The sequence below is a fragment of the Aethalodelphis obliquidens genome, unplaced genomic scaffold, assembly GCF_003676395.1.
Source record: "Aethalodelphis obliquidens isolate GAN/ISIS:26980383/991018 unplaced genomic scaffold, ASM367639v1 scaffold41, whole genome shotgun sequence".
NCBI classification, from domain to species: Eukaryota; Metazoa; Chordata; class Mammalia; order Artiodactyla; family Delphinidae; genus Aethalodelphis; species Aethalodelphis obliquidens.
The window spans coordinates 9,408,006-9,427,493 of record NW_020837985.1 but is presented as its reverse complement, the minus strand read 5'-3'; the positions used below and the strand labels follow the sequence as shown (position 1 = coordinate 9,427,493).

Here is a 19,488-nt window from a genome sequence, read left to right as displayed (position 1 = left end):
GACAGATATATACTAGTTTCCTACTTATTGGATGGATGGATGACTGCCAAAATCATTACAACACCAGGAAACCAAGGCAGAACGTTATGAAGACGGTGTAATTCCAATGGTAGGCGTATTCCTCTGTTTGAGCACTTGACATGGAATATGAGGTCTTTGGTGTGGACCAACAAAGGGCAGAACTAGAAAACTGGATCTAGAGTTAAAGGGAAGATGAGCTTGAAATATTTCCACTGGCCAAGGTCTAAACAAAGGGTTTACCACAGGCAATGTCAGAAAGATCAAGGGGGCCACGCTGAAGGTGCAGCAGAGAGAGATAAGGTGTGGAGGCGGCTGGCAATGGGGAAGGGGCACTAGCTCTGGAATCAGCCAGTCCTGATGCCACCGCCCTCACCAGTTCTGTGTCCCGGGCATGTCTCAGCCTCTGAGAGTCTCAGCTGCCTGGTGTGAGGAATAAACAGAGCAGCTCGGAGTACCCGGTACCAACTCAGGAAATGCTGGGTCCCTCTGCCCCCTGCAGGGACACCCCGCCTCGGTGTCAGGGCTTGTCAGACTGGCTGCAGGAATTCAGGTGGTGGGAGAATCCCTTTCCCTGATGACCTTTAGGAAATAGTTCCAAAGAAGCCCAGATAATTAGAGCCATTCATTCATTGTGTGGACAAGACAAGCGCCAGCTACTCTCGAATAGAACAAAAAGAAAGATACAGGTCTAGCCGCAAAGGAACATGTTGTCTAATGAGGCTAGAGTCCAGAGAGGGCCCTGAGGCGGTGCAATTCTACTGTATCCTGTATAATTGCTTTACAATGGTGTGTTAGTTTCTGCTTTATAACAAAGTGAATCAGTTATACATATACATATGTTCCCATATCTCTTCCCTCTTGCGTCTCCCTCCCTCCCACCCTCCCTATCCCACCCCTCTAGGTGGTCACAAAGCACCTAGAGGTGATCTCCCTGTGCTATGCGGCTGCTTCCCACTAGCTATCTACCTTACGTTTGGTAGTGTCTATATGTCCATGCCACTCTCTTGCTTTGTCACAGCTTACCCTTCCCCCTCCCCATATCCTCAAGTCCATTCTCTAGTAGGTCTGTGTCTTTATTCCTGTCTTACCCCTAGGTTCTTCATGTCATTTTTTTTCTTAAATTCCATATATATGTGTTAGCATACGGTATTTGTCTTTCTCTTTCTGACTTACTTCACTCTGTATGACAGACTCTAGGTCCATCCACCTCATTACAAATAGCTCAATTTTGTTTCTTTTTATGGCTGAGTAATATTGCATTGTATATATGTGCTACATCTTCTTTATCCATTCATCTGATGATGGACACTTAGGTTGTTTCCATCTCCGGGCTATTGTAAATAGAGCTGCAATGAACATTTTGGTACATGACTCTTTTTGAATTATGGTTCACTGAAGAGTTTTAATGGGAATTGTATAAGTAGAATTGCCTCTTAACTGCTCTGAAGCACCGTGGGCAAATCATTGGATGGAGGCAAGGCTGGAGCAGAGAGATGAATCAGGAGGCTACAGCAGTGATCGACGTGTCTGAGGATCCAGGTCGGACAGAGGGAGGTGGTGTAGGGATGTGGAAGGGGCACCGTCCTCGCCGGTGGATACCTTTTCGGGGAATTACACAGCTGACCTCTATGCGCTTCACCTTTTCTAGGGGACAAAAACCTCAATAATGAGACTTCAATCCCATGCCCAAAGAGAAAGATCTCAAAGTCAAGTTGAAAGGATTCTGAGACAGCATGCTGCCATCCCAGTGGGGGCCCAGCTTCTTAACATGGAAATCCTCCTGCATATCCAGAAAGGGAAATCTAAGCTCCAAGCTTTGCATAAGAAGCCAAGATGCTGAGGACGAACCTGGAGGCTATTCATAAACCTGTACTTCAGGGAGGCGTCATCAAAGTTGGCAAAGCTGAGCTGCTCCTCATAAACATTTCTGGTGCCACTGATTAAACTGGCCTGTCTGCTCCAGATGAACACAGGGCAGAACAAGCCAGGAAATGCTTCACAAAGTGCGCATTACAATCCGCACAGCCAAGCCAGCGGTACGGATGCAAAGAGGGCCAGAGTTAAGATGCAAGCACCCAGAATGGCCAGTAATCACCGTGGTCCTTGGGCAAGTTGCTTTCCCTCTGAGGACGTCTTCTCCCTCATTTGTAAAGGATAACAAAGATCTGCCTAACTGATCTCTTAAAGCACTTCCAGCTCTAACTCCCCAATTGCTATTTCTGCCCAAGAGGAGGGATACTGACAAATAATAATAAAGATTTTCACTGGATTTGCAATTTATCCATGGACAGACACACACACACACAGACACACACAGACACACACACACACACACACACACACACAGACACACACACACACACACACCCCGCTAAGGCATTATTCATTAACACTTCGCTAAGGCATTAACAATCCCATTTTACAGATGGGGAAACTGTTGAATATAAGTGACTTGCCCAGCACTGCACGACCAGTAAAGGGCACAACTGGGATTAAATTAGTTCTGGTCCCACTCCCATGCACCTAGGATTATAGGACTCCTGTCAGTTCTTTCGCACCCATTATCTCATTGAAGAGCTGGGCTCAATGTTTGGCATCTTCATAGGATAATATTGACCCTCACAGTGTCTCAGGAGGCAAGCAGGAGGCTTCTGGGGTGATGAGCATCAGAGAAGTTGAGCGATTTGCTCTGGGTAACCCAGCAAGTAACATGGAAGTAACATGGAAGAAGGACTGGCACTCGGGTCTTCCCCCAACATCCCACTGAGGGAGAAATGCTGACCAGCTTTTTGGAGGCAAGCTGCCCACAAGAAAGGAAACCTCAGCAGACGAATGATTTTTGAATTCATTTCTCATGATGCTGAAGTATTTAGGGGTGAGGTTTCATGATGTCTGAAATATACTTTCCAATGATTAAAAGAGAGAGAGAAAGAGCAAAACAATAACAATTTTTGGATCTGGGTGACGAGTATTTGTTCTTCCTACTATTCTTTCAACTCCTACATAGGTTAAAAGTTTTTGAAATGAAAGGTTGGGGACAACTGCATCTCACATGTCTCTCCCCTTCTAGAAAGCCCTTGGGATTACAGGCCCTGTCCCCAGGAGTGGCTGACTTAACAGCCTGCACGTACTCAGACACTGGGCATCCATCAGCAGGGCCTCCGTCTCTGACCACGGCAGCCTCTGCCCCTCGCTGTCCACGCAGAAGGCCTTCCCGCTGGCCCCATCCCTCTGGCTGGCTCGGTACTGGCCGTCCTGGTCACACCGCAGGCCTGCCTCATTCTTCTGACAGCCAGTGACACCTGGAACCAAAGATGGATACAGCTCTCAGTGCCGTGCCTCTGGGGTCCCCTCCCTGCCGGACCCCAGGCTCTCAGTCCTTGATCAGACGTCCAAGTCACACGTTGGAGCCAGACACCCCCCAGCTTAAAACTTGTCAGTGTCACCACCCCGACCAAAAGACAAAGTCTGGGCTCGCCTTTGGGCCACTAAGGCCGCTGTGACCTGGCCCCGCCCATCTGACCCTGCATGTGCCCCTGTGTGTCCACAGTCAGCCTGGAACGCACCGCCTGCTCTGATACCATTTGCTGGGACTCAGGTTCTGCCCCCCGGTTCTTCTCCTGGTGCATCCTTCTCCCCAGTCTGCAAGGAGTTAACTCTTCACCGGCCAGTCCTCATTTCCTCAGGGAAGCCCCCAGACCCCTTGACGCCCGAGTGTTACACACTCTCCTCTTGACCCCTACCTCTGCTCAGAGCCGGCACAGTTATCATTTCCATTGGTCTGCAGGAAGGAACGTTTTGCAGCTGTCTGACTCCCTCCCAGGCAGGCAGGGACCTCATCTGGCTTTGCTCCCTACTTTATTCCAGTACCTTGCTCAGTGTCTGACATATAATACAAGCCTCCTACACGTCCCAGGCTTTGACACTGTGATTTATAATAAGAAATATGTGCTTGGTCTTTATCCCCATTTCTGGAAGTTGACATTCAGAGAAGGAAGGTGACTTGGCCGAGGTCACAGTGCCAGTAGGAGGGATCGTGGGGATGGAAATGGGGTTGGGGGGTGGTGAGCCTCCGCCTCCCCCTCTGCTCCCTGCCATGTAGGCAGCACCTGCTCCACAAAGATCAGCGCTCTGCAGGGACCTTCTTTCAAGAAAGGATTCCTCGGGGCCGTGTGACAACACTTCATGTCATCCCAAACCACAGTGTCTGGAGCCAACGTGTGCAAACTGAGCGGGATGCCCGAGTGTCAAGGACACTCTGAGTTCCTGGGAAAGAGTTTCTCCTCCGGAAGGAATGTCAGACATCTGGCCTAGGAAATTCCTCTATTTACTTTCTTGGAAATACCGCCCTATTTCCACTGCTCTCCTGACCAAGGAAACTGCCTCTGTCACAGAAGGTGACTTGACTTCTTTTGATTATTTTACAATTCTAAACACTACTCTGATTTTAAGCAATGCCTCATGTTGACACCATTTCAGACTAACATGAAAAGATTTGCGACAAGGCAAGTTATGGGCCCCTGCTAGAGAAAACCCAACACTCCCCAGTTGACTGTTAAGTAAATAGGCCAAGTGAAATCACATGACATACAGGAAGGCCACCGGTACACACAGTCCTGACAGATTCATGGGGCCAGAAAGGGAATATGAGCTACACAGTGGTAATGATCGTAGGTGGAAAACATCTTCCACTTCTTAATCTGATAACATTGACTTACAAAAATCAGAAGTTTCAGAATCAGACAATGCCAAGATCAAAGGCCAGCTATGTCACTTTCTAGCTGAGTGACTTTAGCTAAATTTCTTCCGTGAGCCTTAGCCGTTTTATACGTAAAAGTTGGGTTCAATATGTTTACCTAGAAGGGGAGTTGGGAGGATTGAATGAAGCAACACGGGCAAAAGGTCTGGCCTAGCTCTTGACAGAGCACAGGCATTCAAAGGTGGTGCCCTTTGGATTACGATCTGTATCCAATGGTTCTCAAGGGTGGACAATTTTGCCCCCATCTAGGAGACATCTGGCATTGTCTGGAGACAGTTTGGTTGTCACAACTTGGTGTGCGTGGGTGGTACTACTGGCATCTAATAGGTAAGGAGCAGTGGTGCTGCTAAATAAGCATCCTGTCATGCAAGGGACGGCGCTCCAGAACGAAGGATTATCTGTCTCAAAAGTTCAGTAGTAACAAGGTTGAGATGTCCTGCAGGGTCCCCATGACATTGTAGGGTTTCTCTTTCGAAGTGGGACCCTTTAGAACTTACAGTGAGTCTGGCTGAAAGCTCCAACGGAAATGGTCGTTCTGCCCACAGGACAAGGGACGCAGGCCAGGCTGCCTGCCTGTTCTTGGTAGAATCCAGCAGGACAGGGAATACACTGCTCATCCTGAAAATAGCTTCCTTCAGGACACTTAACTAGAAAAGATAAACAGAGCAATGAGGTTAAAGAACAAGATACTAGCTTTATAGTTACAACCTCAGAACACACAGGGTCTCTGAAACTCCAAAGTCAGACAAGAGCTCATTCATTTAACAAATTGCCCACTGAGAATCTGCTGTGCGTCAGGCTCTAAGAGTAGGGGATAAGCCGTGAAGAGGGTCGACAAAGTTCCTGCTCTCCAGGAGCTGATGGGCTGGTAGGATGAGAGGGTGTCCAACCAGAATGTCAGAGTTGAGTGAAATGAAGCAGGAGCAGAGGGCACGAGGAAGTGAGGAAAGCCCCTCTGAGAGGCGACACATGAGACCTGATGGGTGAGGAATACCCTAGGCCAAGATGCAGAAGAGAATTCTGAGCAGAGAGAACAGCAAGTGCGAAAATCCTGAGGCAGGAATGAGTTTGGATTATTCAAGGAACGGAAAGATAAAAGCCAACTAAAGCCAGCTACTGAGCTAGAGCTTACTAGACAAAGAGAAGGTTGTCATGGGATGAAGTTGAGAACATCTTGAAACATGAGCGTCCCTCCATAGGTTGCCATGGGAATATGGGAGAGCACAGTGGTGGGTGCAAACTTTGGGGTCAAACAGATCGGGTAAAATTCCCCACCCCACTCTACCTAAATGCCTCTGGACTTCCCTGAGGCTCCATTTTCTCCTCTGTAAAAAAAGGATTAATAATATTATCCCGTTGGAGTGCAGTGATGATGTACAGAAAGCACATATCATAATGCCAGACTCACAGGTGCTCAACACATGGTAATTCATTCTAGACTTGAGGGAGCCATTCCTGGCAGCCAACCTCAGCACCTACTCTGTCCAAACAGAGTGCCCTCCCTCTGTGGGGTGATTTCAACAATTCAGCACCATCTCACTTGAATGTGGCCTCTCCCGCTTGGTCAGTCGGTGATGGCATGGCTCAGACCTGAGACTACCGGGAGGCGAGTGAGACGCCCAGGGCACAGGACTGACAGAGGCCCTCACAGTTGGCTTGTTGAGTCTGATTTACTCAGAAACTCCAAGTGTGACCCTGAGAGTGAGGACCTACTCACGTCTTGCAGCCTGGATGCCTCATTCACCTCATTCGTCTCCTCCCTGTGCTCCCCTGTCAATCAGCAGTCTTTCTGTCCCTCTGATTCTAACACTCCCAACCCTTCCTAATTTGGCTCCTCCAATATGATACGAGCTGAGAAACTAGAAAGCCAAACTGGACAGATGCATGCCGCATGAGGGTTCTAAGTTGGCGTCCAAGAGCCCTGCTCTGAGGCGAGTGCGTGAACTTGGCCACACAGATTCTGACAGCTCAGAGAAGGGGATGGCGGAAGGAGGTTCTATTTTGTCTTTTTTCTTGATTCAGGGTTGTGTTCTGGAGATTTCTCCAAATAACTTCTAGAAGAAGTGAGCTGCTACCCAGTAAGGGTGGGAGCCAAAAGAGTGCCCACTCTTGGGGGTGCTGTCTTTGTGCCTGGCACTCCTCTATGTGCCACGTGTACATCACTACAGCATACCCAGGAGTTAGCGTTCTACCTGCACTTCACAGATGAGAAAGCTGAGCCTCAGGACACTCATGCATGACGCCCCCAGCATGCTCTTCTGAAAAGGGCAGGGAGGAAGTAAAATTATAGAACGCGCCAAGCACAGTGCCAGGTATTACAATGTCACCACATTATGGGAAAGCTATCAGCGCCATTCTAGCCTGGAGAAAACTGATGTTCAAGGGCAAGGTCAACCAGGCAGCGAGATGACAGGGGTGGGATTCAAGCCCCATTCTCACCAAACCAAAGCCTTTTCTCCACACACCAATTCAACCACCTTCCTTTGACGACGATGTGAGCACAAACGTGTAGGATGTGCTCGAACGGAGCCAGCGTGGATCTGAGAGCTACTCTCTTGAGCATGCATATGTGTGTGGTGTTTCTGAGTAAATCAGAAACTCCAGGCACACCCTGGAAACTGAATGGTGTGTTTTCCGGCCTGCCCTGTGCCATGCACATCCTCGCTCAGAGAGCAGGGTTTCGTTACTTCTATGAGTCACATTGTTGATCTTCTCTAGTATTTTTACCTCAGTACTGTGGCTGTTTTTTCAAGTAGTCTCCAAGTTCATTGCTAAAGGAAAACAAAACCTTTTAAGCCAGCCTTAGTTGCTGCCTCTGAACCCAAGGTGCAGGTGAAGGGGCAGAAAAAAGAGAGCTGGGAATTTTTGCTGCCATACATTTCAGGCCTCTCGAGCACGCGCAAGGAACCTGTGTTCTGTTTCTTTCCATGTCTGACGTCAAGAGTCTTTTCCACCCAAAGGCACCTTTGTGAACATCACGGTGAGGCTCCGTTGCCTCCTTCCCCAGCAGGTGGGTCCTCCTAGAGACCCTGAGTCCGCCGCAGCAACTGGATGTCTATCCCTCAGTTAAATCCCTTCATGGAAATCACTGGGAAATCCCTGGCGCCTCCGTTCCCTCTTCCGTAAAATGAGGCAATTTGGCCAATTTGAGTTTGCAAGTTGCACAGAGCTTTGGGGTTATGCCATCCGTCTAGCCAACCCATTCCCAAAGTCCCCAAACAACAGCAGTCGTGTTTCTGCTGAAGAAAAATATCTGAGGAAGCATAACCTTCCTTCACTCCTTAGCCTGCTTTGCTCAACCCCACCCCTGGCCCCGTCACTCTCCAACTTAAAATTTGCCCCTGGTGACCCCACCAAACCCAGCCCCTTGCTGTGCCCCCAGGTCTCTCCCACTCTGGTCCTCTCCTATCTCTCAGGCCCCATTCTCCTGTCACGCAAACCATGTGCACTGTCCCCATAATGCCACAGCACCTCGTAACTCCCTGCTTTTGCGCTAATCTCCATTTCTGGAATGTGCTTCATCACTTTAGCGAACTCGACACGGGGGCACACACACGTACACACGTACACACACACACACACACACACACACACCACTTCTTGTCTGCTCTTGCCCAAGCGACAATTTTAACTAGCCTTTAAGACTTCGTGCCAGCCTTTACTACCCCAGCAAGCCATCCCTGACTGCCCTGACTGGGATGCAAAAGGCTTTTCACATGGTATTTTAGCTGTCTTTTCACTTAACCTCGCTTCAGCTAGACTGTGGGCTCCTTGAAAGTGGAGCTATGACTTTTGCTTCCCTAAGAATGTCACGTGGTATTTGACACATAATTATATTTTGAAAGTTTGGATGGAATGGATGGATGGATGGATGGATGGAAGGATGGATGGGAGGACTGATGGAAGGAAGGACAGATGCTTGCATGGACAGATGCATGAATAGAAAGAAGGAAGGAAGGAAAGGAGGGAGGGAGGAAGGAAACAAGACATAACATGTTACTTCAGGAAAAAATCCGTAGAGAACTAGCTCTATTATAAGAATTTGCAGTGAACGAGTGACAGTGAATGGTGTTCAGAATGGAAATGGAAAATCCAGACAATTTCTCTGGGATTCTCCTTAATGGAACAACCTGGTATGAAGGTTGCCAGCAGATAATTCTGAGGGGAAGCCACCTGGCTGGCAGTGAGGCAAGAGGGTGAACACAACTGACCGCGTGGGAGGTGCAAGCAAAGCCTCCACCCCTTGCAGTAGGCACTGCCTAGACTAAGGCTGCTACGCCTGCCTGAGTCACGGGAGGCGGACATTCCCACCAGTCTCCCTGAGTCACGTCCCCCCGGAGACCATCCAGATTGGCCCCCCACGATGACATACAGAAACCCTGCCTTATCTCCACAGGACAATGCTCTGCTTGTAGCCTCACAGCTGTATTCCAGATGTGCTTCAGAAGGAAAAAGAGCCAGTAAGAATAGATACAAGAATCCGAGGGCGTGATTTCACCAAGAGCCCTTGTTGAGAAGGGAGACTTGTGAATCACCGGACAGAACAAAGAATTTGGAAAGAGCAGGGCTGAGTTTAAATCTCACACGGACAATTAACAACAAAACAATGTGCTGAAGTTTCACTTTGTGTAAAGCAATGTGCTTTGTATCCATTATATTCAGCTATGCAAACCACAGTCCCCATGAAATAGGTACTACTGTCCCTGTTTTCCAGATTACGCCTAGTGAAGGTGGGCAGTGTCCCAAGAACCCACGCTGAGAAGGTGCTGGAGCTAAGACTTGAACCCAGGGCTACCTGACTTCCAAGAGCAGTTTCCTCACGCTCTTAACTGTATGCCCCCCGGCTGCTTCGTCCACCCCATGGCATCAAAAATACCTGACATCCTGGACCAGAGCAATGCAGAAATTCAATAGAGAATGGATGTTATCATTGATACTGGAGAAGATCCAGGGCTTTTGGTACAGCTTTTGTGAATTCCATTCTGGACCTTTCTAACCATTTGGAGTAAGGGGTGGGGCTTAAAGGTGTGATCAACAATGCTCTGTAACTTGGTAAAAAGCTGCCGCAGTTGAAGAACAAAATGTAGGTTTGTGTAGAGCTAGGATGGGTAGACTACAGCCCTCAGGCCAAATGCAGCTCAGCTTCCATTTGGCAAGCAAAGTTTTATTAGGACACAGCCACGTTTCTCTCCCCACAATGGACAAGCTGAGTCCACGAGACAGAAACAGAATGGTCTGCAAAGGCTAAAAGACTTGCTTTGGCCCTTTACAGAAAAAGGTGGCCACTCCTGTTCTGCAGCAAGTGCAGCCCTGGCCAAACCTTTCATTCACAGGCCCACCCTATAACTCCCACTCTCTCTGAAGCCCGGTCACCCCGAGGCCGGGTTCTGATTCCCTGGGTCTCCACTGCTTGACACCCGTCAGGCAAGTCTGTCTGTGCTCCTGGCTCAGCTTCCCCTCCCACTTCCCAGCTGAGCCGCACTATCTGTCCTGGTAGACAGGAAATGGCCATCTAATCATCAACCGAGTTCCCTAGAGGGAACCGAGGACCAGATTCCCAGTCCACCCCCTTTATTTTACACACAGGAAATGGGGACCTGGCGCTTGACTGGTCCCTCTCTCCATCTCCTGCTGTCCCGCCTCTTGGCTCCAAGCTCCAGAGGGGGCACCCGAGGTTGGTGAGCCTCTTCAAGTGGGGCTCCCAGACCCCCTTATCAACACCGCCTGGGGTGATTATAAAAGCAGCCTCCTCCCAATACACGCATGCTTGTGCACAAAGACACACACACACACACACACACACACACACACACACACTCACACACACACACACAGTGACCTTTTGGCAGTGGAGCCCAAGGCTCTTCACAGCAAGTCTGAGAACACAGTGGCAGGTGTTGCAATCACCTCCGTTGCTGTGACCCTGTTTCTCCCACCCTGGCAGGTGGCACCATCCACGCCTGCTTCTACTTCTTATCTTCTTTGTTTGGGCAGCTCTGTTGAGGTGGAAGGATCGTGAGCTCTGGTCCCAGAGGACCTGGGGTAACTCATCCACAGAGAACTGAGTCCCTCCTTTGAGTCAGCCCTGCTCTGGGCACTACAGACCCATGACCTCATTTCATCTGAGCCTCAGCCTCTTCACCTGTCAAATGGGGCGATGACCTGCCACTGGGGGCGATAGTGAGAGTTAAGTGTTTGTGAAGGTGCTTTGTAAACTGCAAAATCCTCTGTAAATGTTAGCAAGAAGTGGTTGTGTCTCTGGTTTCTGTGTTAAGAGTTAGCTGCGCCTGAAATCCAGTGTGGAGCTTAGAATTTGGCATGGATTTCATAAGAGGAAAGGCCTTATAGCCTTTGTGTTGCAACCAACATGAATACTGGAAAAATAAATAACTGAGAAACATAGTCTCTCTCTTCAGCTCAATAAAAATGCCTCTGTCTCATGCCATGTGGGAGGATGACTTCTCACCATGAGGCCCTGGAAGTTTCAGTAGTGGATGGAACAATGGCCCCCAAAGAGGTCCATCTTCTAATCCCTGGAAACTGTAAATATGTTAGGTCACATGGCAAAGGAAAACTAAAGTTGCAGATGGAATTAAGGTCGCTAGTCAACTGACCTTAAAATAGGGAGAGTGTCCTGGATTACCCAGCTGTGTGCAATCATAAGGTCCTTAGAAGTGACAGACAGCATGCAAGGGAGCTCTGACCACGGAAGAACGGCCCGAGAGCTACAACACTGCCAGTTTTGAAGACGAAGAAAGGAAGCCACAAGCCAAGAAATGTGGGCAACATCTAGAAGCTGGAAAAATCAGGAAACTGATTCCCTCCCAGGGCCTCTGGTAGGAATGCAGCCCTCCTGACACCTTGATGTGAGCCCAGTGAGACCCTGTGTGAGAATTCAAGCCTACAGAACTACAGCACAATAAGTGGGTGTTGTTTTAAACCGCTACATTTGTGGCGATTTGTTACGGCAGCAAATCACACAGCTTCTATTCAGGGAACTGGCAGCTGCAGTCTAGTGAGAATGGCTTCCAATCTGCTGATGTGTCAGGCCAAGAACAGCCCAGTAAACCTCCACCAGGAATCACTTCCCCTGAACCATCACGTCCGTCCTGGGATGATCGCTGGCCATTTGGGGATGGCGGTGAGTGACGTGTTGCCATAACCAGACTGGGAAAAGTCATGGAGCACATGGGGTAGACATCGGCCTTCTCCACCAAGACAGCGCAGCCCAGGCCACAGGGTCCAAGCTCATCAAGGACTAAGAGGAAGGATAATCTCAAACATGGGGGCTCTTCCTCTGTCATGTTGCCTCTAGTTTCAGCTACTACCTGGTGGGTGATAACTATATGCCTGTGAGTATATTTGGACAATTGAAAAGCTTTCATTGAATAATAAATGAATGAGTCTCCACTCTGTATGTCAGAATAACCTCTATCAGAGCTCTGTGGCCTTTCCCACAACCTCGCATGGCTCAGTAACAGCGGTCCAGGGAGAGAGGGGGAACCTACCACACCCCAATGGGTCCTGACTGGTGTTGCTGGTGGCCGAGACTTGGTGGAATCCTTCCAAGCACCCAAACTGTGACCTGGGAGAGGTGCCAAAGTGGTCCCCTTGGAGGAATTGGATGAATGTGTCTGCTGGGAACGTCTTGGAATTCAGATGAAGCTGGAATTTTCCACTTTGGATCAGATCTGCAAAGCGCCCAACGAGATCCTTGCCCACCAAGGCTTCCTCTGCAAGACACAAGATGAGGCAGGAGTGTCATTGCTCCTGCAAGGGTCAGGGAGGATCCAGGAACAGAGCCACCCAGCACATCCACAGCGAAAGGAGACATAGGCCTTTGCCAGTGTCTCATTTTACAGAGGGAGAAACTGAGACCCAGAGAAGGGGATTGATTGACCCAAAGATACACAGAATCAGAAGCACAGCTAGGACTCCAAACCAGATCTCCAGCTCCTGTCATTTCTGTGGCAGCAATGTGACCCCCACTGGTATAGGATATCATGACTTCAATCACTCGTCTAAGGTACACTATCCAGATACACGACTGTCCCAACCTTTGCCAAGCCACCATCCCTGAGCCTCAGTTTCCCCATCTGAAAAATGGGGCTAGGAATGCCCCTCTTGCAGTTGGTGAGGATTACAAGAGAGAACGTGATGGGGCCGATCAAAGGGAAGGCAGAGCCTCCGTCTCAGGTTCAGCTAAACGCTGAGAAGGCCTCCAGCTGTCGAACTCCAAGTGTTTCCCAGGAAGAAAGCAGATGCGTGAGCACTACATCTGGAGCTGGGGAGCGTCCCAGCACGCAACGAACATTCACGCCACAACGGCTACTGTAAAGGCAGCCCCAGGCCATGGACGCCAGGAATAAACATCTCATCCATTTGCAGCTTCAAACATACCCAAATTATGCCGGCTGTTTCCAGAGGAAAAAAAAAGTGACCCTTAATTCATAACGCTACTGGGGGGAGATGGTAATTAGGGTCACAGGCACTGCAGAATGTCTGAGATACAGTCTGCCTCCTGGGTTACACTGTGGCGTTGTCTACAAGTTCCCCCTCATAGAACAGAGGTCAAGCTCCGGCCAGCCCCGACCCTCGGCATTTGGCCACCAGACAGTGGAAGAGGAAGTGGAGAAGCTTCCACCCTCTGGTCAGAAGCCCATGGGTTATGTCCCACCCTGGTTCAGAGTAACGATCGTAAGATTCACTCTGCTTCTCCTTAGATCTTTCTACTCTCGATTCATCCATATCATTACCACTCCATTTTAAATAGTGTTAATAATGGGTTTAAACAGTGTCAGTGGTCTGAGACATTCTCTGTTTGGAAGTAGGCAGGACATAAATTATAAACCAATGGAGACGCCCTCACCCCGCCCCACCCTCCCCTACTTCACACCTGTCTTCCTTCTCTGTGCCCAGAAAACGAAGATGAGAATTAGAAAAGGTTCACAAAAGCGCAGTCGGGTGATATTATGTAGCTCTAGTCAGCTATGGACCAGAACTCTATTGCTCTTTATAAACTTCTCAGGAACTAGCCCCTCCCACTAGCCCCTTCCTCCCACGGGAACCCTCCCATGGTTCCCTCCCTGAGCCCCACAGGAAGGCGCTGGGGCTGCAGTAGCTCCATCTGATGGATAGGAGCATTGAGACCCAGCGAGTCTGTGCACCTTCACGGCAGCAGTGCGGGAAAACATACCAACGTCACGCAGATCCGGGAGAGAGGCGGGTGGGACATCCTCCAGCCGCAATTTCCACGTGACATTGGCTCCTAACCGCTCCCCACTCAGACACTCCACCCGCACCGTGAAGTCGTCACAGACGGGGATGGAGACAGGGGTCCCAGCCGTCTTCACCTGCATGGAGACACGAGCTCAAGAACACGGAGCAGGGAGCCAGCATTGCCGAGCCCGCGCCAGGCACTTAAACTGGCTTATGTTACTGTCAGAGGAGGTCGTGCAGAGGTCGTGACCTCCCTTTGACCCGGGAACTGGCCCCAGGCAATCAGAGCTCCTGAGCCCTCCCCTGTCCTCAGAAGGTCTGCTCTACACCCACCACCTGTCCCCAGTGGGAGCTGTTTGGGAGGACACAGCCTTGAGAGAGCTGGAAAATGAGGTTCCAGGTTCAGAGAGGTTGAATCAGCTGCTCAGGTCACACAGCCTGCAGGCAGAGGTGTAAGCAGAGTAAAAGCCAATGTAAATGGGAAAAGAATTTGAAAGAGAATAGATACACATATATGTAAAAATAAAATAAACTACAAAGAAAACAAATATACTTAGAAAAATAAAGATTTAAAGATTCTCAAAAAATTAAAAGGGCACAGACACACACACACACACACACACACACACACACACACACACACACACAAGAAAGCCTAAACACTCCGAATTCACGGGGCTGTACTTCATTGGAGAAACAACTTCTGCCGACGACTCGGCCAATGTCCTCACAACACCTACATCCAGCAGGACATGACCCTCCCTCCCGGGAAGCAACAGCTCCTCCATTGTGACAAGGCCTGGCTTCTCCTCCCAACCTGAGCACGGCCCTCAGTGCCCCCTGACCGTCTGCAGGGCAGGGCAGTGGTGGTGCCTGGTTAGCCTGGGGACAGTGCTGGGCAGGGGCCGGGGTTCAACACAAGCCCCACTGGGCCCTCTTCCCATCGTGCTCTTTCAAAAGCAACATCCCAAGAGCTTCTATATCAAGCCCCAGGGGGTGTTAGTTTATCAGAAGCTTGGGCATCTAGAGGTGAATGAGAAGGTTCTGTGTAAAAGGAAGGGTCTGTGAAGGACATCTGTCCAACCTACGATCCAGAGTCGATCTGGGCCTTGGCTGTCAGCCTGCTGCACGAGAGACCTTGACCACCTCATTCAGGGTCCAGACGATGCCCTCTCAACACAGGCTTGGGCTGCAGGAGGTCATTCAACATGAATGGCAGGTCAAGCCACAGACTGGTACCAGGCACCTACTATGTGCCGTGCACCCCATGACGCCCAGGGTGCAGGTGCGCCAGTGGACGTGGGGTTCGTGCCGCTGTCACTGGAGGAGAACTGCTGTGTGCCAGGTACCTGGCATTCCCGCGAGGCAATGCACACACTTTCTGAACATCCTCCATTATTCAGGCCCTGCGTGGAGCGCTTTAAACATGTTAGCTAGTTTAGTCTCCAAAACAGGCCTGTGGAGTCAGAACTGTCATTACCCCACGTTACAGATTGAATTAGCTTCAGAGAGGCTGAGGGGCTGCTGAGCACCAGTGTATTACTGATGAAAATCTGTCCTGGCCGCTGTAACTAGTGTCTGGCTTTGTTTATCTCCGATAATCCTCAGTGCCTAAAACCATGCTTGGCCTGTAACAGGCACCCAAACACTTGCTAAATGGAAGAATGAAGGAGGGAGAAAATGAGTGAAAGAATGAACAAATTTGGTGTAGTGAGAGTCTAGACTTACTCCGTAATGTGAAATCTCGGGCAACTTACTTACTCTCCATGGGCTTTAGTTAATTCACTTACCAGTCAAGGGCTAATGATACCCACTGAGCAGGGTGCTGTAATCATTAGCGATAAGGAAAGTAGAACTTGCAGCCTGGCACCAGGAATACAACCAGTGCTCACTAACCCATAAATATTGCTGATACTGCTGTCAAGTGCCTTTCTTTAGATAAAAGGGGGCAAGATTTGTTTCTCTTTGTTTTAAAATCAATACTCTTTGTATTTGGTTTTGTGAAAATGTGTGTTCTCCGAAATTCTTAACATGAGGTGCTAGAAATGAGTTGCTCTGATGAGACAGCAGCCTTTGAGCAGAACGAGGACTTATTTAACTGAGTAACTTTTAAAGACTCCCTCTGTGAACGCTTGGGACTTCAAATCACCAAGTCCTTGCCTATTACACAGCTAAAAACTCTTTGGTAACCATGTCTCTCCAGTTGGCATGTAACATTTTCCTTCCAAGGAGGATCCATGATGCCTCCTCACAGATTTAAGGACCGGCCCGGCATAGCAGCTCAGAGAGCGTGTCGCAGCACTGCAGCCTCCCTGCCCCATTCCCAGGCTCTTTCTTCATGGGTGGGGACAGTACCATATGGTGACCACAGCTCTGTCCTCACGTCAGCCGGCCTGGCTCTACCATTTCCCAGCTGTGACTCTGGCCAATTATTTTTACTCTCTAGTAATAACACAGTAACAATAATAGGGCTCCAGTGAGGATCGCATTAACTAACCCATGCTAAGGGATGCACAGTGCCTGGCACAATCTAAGCACTCAGCACGCATTTGGTTTGCTATCTTTATGCAGAAAGAATGGCCAATGATGAGATGGATACCAGATCCGCCTCTGCCTCTATGTCATTAGCCTTGTCTGAGTTACTTTCTCATCCTGGGCCTCAGTTTGCCCATTGGTAAAAGGACCGTGGGTTGAACTGTAAGTTCATTTGAAATCTGAGGTTCTCTGCCCGGTGACCCTCAGCTCAGTCCAAGCCCCCCTTGTGGGGAAGGCCAGGCACATACCTGGATCTGACAGAAGCCGCGGGCTGTGAGCTCATCTAATAGGAAATGCTGGAAAGCTGGCAGCAAGCCTGTGTAGTCGGCGTGGCACACCTTGCCCGGCGGGAGCTGGAGCTGGAGCTGCCCTTGGGTCCAGAGAGTCTGCCACAGCTGGGGCCCTGCAGACAAGCACCAGAGGTCAGCAGACAGGGGCGGAAGAGCTGTGGGATTCTTTTCTTTGTCTTGTTTGGTTTTTCCTCTAAAAAATAACCCTTCTTCATTTAGCTTGGAGCCCACAAGCACTGCCATCTTGCTTGTCACCCTCTGAGTCTAACTACTTCCTAGCATGCCGGCTCGTCTCAAATTACTTCGCACCCTCACAGCAAACTCAGTCCTGTCTCAGCCTCTAAACCAGGCTGCTTTACATTTACATGGGACCTGGACATTCTTGTTGGAAAATCTTCCACTTGCACTCAAACAGGGCCACTGCACCTGGTTTGGCCAGTTAAGAGTTTCACCACAGCCTATGTGAAAGGCTTTCTCTAAGGCTGCTCAGTGCACAACCTGCACAGTCGTACACAGCAGCCCTGCACTCCACTTTAGGAGCTCAGGACCTGTGCCTCTCTTCTCCCAAGTCCCTTGCTCAGTCGTGACCAGTCTGGTCTTAATTTCGGCTCAGGCCACTCTGTCATCATCCAGGGAAATAGGCCACGTATTTGTCCAAATCATATTTTGAAATTTTTCTGGATAGTATTCTCTCTTTCAGAATGCTTTACGGCAAATACTGTCCTTTGATGCTCTACCAGCCACCCAGAGCCTTGTGACAGTCAGTCCCAGGATCTGGGTCTCCCTCCTGAACACCCCTCCCGCTGCCCTGGGTGGACCCAGCGCCGGTCCCCGAGTCCGCCCCCGGCCTGGCTGTGAGTAACCACGGCCAGCCTTTGCCAGGACGGATGCAGTCAGAGCCTGATGTGGCCTCACAGCCATGTGCATGTGAAAGTGGGTTTGCTATGAGAACAGGAGGAAGGAGCTCTGCCCATATTTAAATACGGCCCAGGCCCACAGTGATCAGAAAGGATGCCATACCCCGGAGCTCCAGATTGGACCTGGGGGCAGGGCTGGCGTGGCAGTGTCACTGTCCCTCTCAGAGGCCGGACCAGCAGCTCTAAGCTTGCCAACACCATAGTAACCAATACGGCCAGTGGATCACCTGTATCTTGAATGCAGTCCTGTATCCAAGAGCCCAGAATGATGGCAGGTGTCTCAAGGGGCACATTGCTCCAGAGAAGCCACAAACAGCGCTTCCCCCCCAGGGGTCTGGGAAGCACATCTGCTCCTTCTAGAAGAAAATGCTCCATTGGGCCTTCTCTCCTGCTCTGATGCCACCTGGCTTACGGTGGACACGCTACACTCGGGTGGGGAAAATGAAGGCCTCGGCCCTGAGTCCTGAGAGGGAGCGGGGCACCGGGCAGCCCTTCCTGGGGGCACTCACGCTGGCAGGCACGGGGCTGAGGGGGCTGCGACTCCCAGCGTCTCCTCTGCAGGCTACACAGCAGCGGCCCTGGCGGGAAGGCACTCCGGTAGCCCGGGCGGCACAGCAGCTGGCACCGCTGCACGGCAGCCCCTCCTGGGCCTGAGGCTGGCGCGCACAGGAGGGCCCCGCCGGCCACATCCGACACGTTGAAGGGCAGTGGGCACTGCGGGCCTAGGAGAAGGAAAGGGACAGCTGTGAGCACCTGCCCAGCGCCGGGGCTGAGCACTGCCCCCCTCACTGCCGCTCACTCGCACGGGGGCCCCCGTCCTCCCTTCCCTCAGGCCAGCCTGGGCCTGCCCCCACCCTGCCCCGCCCTCCGCCTGGCCGAGCCCATCCTCTATCGGTTTTATCACACGCCTGAGCAGGGCTGACTCTCGTTCCTCCACCACCAGCTCAGGCCCTCTCGAGCTTCTTCCCGTCTCTTCCATCTCTAAGTCCCATTCCCAGCCAGTCTCCTCCACCTCAAGGCCAACGGGTCCAGAGCTCAGTGTCTGCTGCCCACACCCGCTCTGGCTTCAGCACCCCGAGCTCAAGGCCTGGCACCTCCAGCCAGGAACATGGCAGCCAAGACGGTCCCACCTCCTCTGCCCATCAGCTGAAGCAGTGGCTCACACCTCCTCGACTTCTCTTCATTTCCACCGCACTTCCTTCATTTAGACATTCGTCATCTTCTTCCTGAACGGCTATCGAAGCTTCCTCGCCAGCTCCCCGCATTTGGGCCTCATCCCCTGCCCTTCTGCTCCCGTGTCCAATCCAGTCCCCACCGCCGGCAAAGAAATGGAGCTGGACTTGGCTCTCAAGACCCCCCGAGCGCCTGCTGACCCAACTCCCTCTCTCTGCTCTGGTCTCTTCCAGCCCCATTTTGCCCCATAGTTGTCGTTCCCTGACCGTAGGCTGGTTGCACACCCATGCCCTTCCCTCTGCCTGCTCGTCTGCCTAGAAGTTTTCTTTACAGGTCCTCAGTTATCAGCTCAACCCCTCAAACTGTCTAACCCTTCCATGGTTCTCCCAGGCCAACTTAGGCCTCCTTTCTCTAAGCTCTCAGGCCACTTGGAGTAGACCACCAACCCCCCCTCACCGTGTTATCAATTATTCAAGACTCTATCTGCATTCTGGTCTCCCCACTGGATTGAGCTCCGAGAGGAAAGAGGACCCCTTTCCTCTGTTCACCCAGGCCATGGCACAATGCTGACCCA

The 19,488-nt window shown here is 50.7% G+C and overlaps 1 protein-coding gene across 1 annotated transcript in view; it reads right to left on the bottom strand.

Moving 5' to 3' along the window:
- The window catches only part of TG (thyroglobulin), a 242,372-nt gene that overhangs the window by 187,164 nt on the left and 35,720 nt on the right, over positions 1-19,488 (bottom strand). Inside the window, exons 17-22 of the mRNA XM_027132515.1 lie at positions 18,251-18,463; positions 16,783-16,937; positions 13,977-14,133; positions 12,289-12,513; positions 5,278-5,427; positions 3,153-3,323 (exon numbers count right to left, since the gene is read on the bottom strand). Of these exons, the coding sequence (XP_026988316.1) occupies positions 3,153-3,323; positions 5,278-5,427; positions 12,289-12,513; positions 13,977-14,133; positions 16,783-16,937; positions 18,251-18,463 (1,071 nt within the window). The remainder of the gene's footprint in view (positions 1-3,152; positions 3,324-5,277; positions 5,428-12,288; positions 12,514-13,976; positions 14,134-16,782; positions 16,938-18,250; positions 18,464-19,488) is intronic.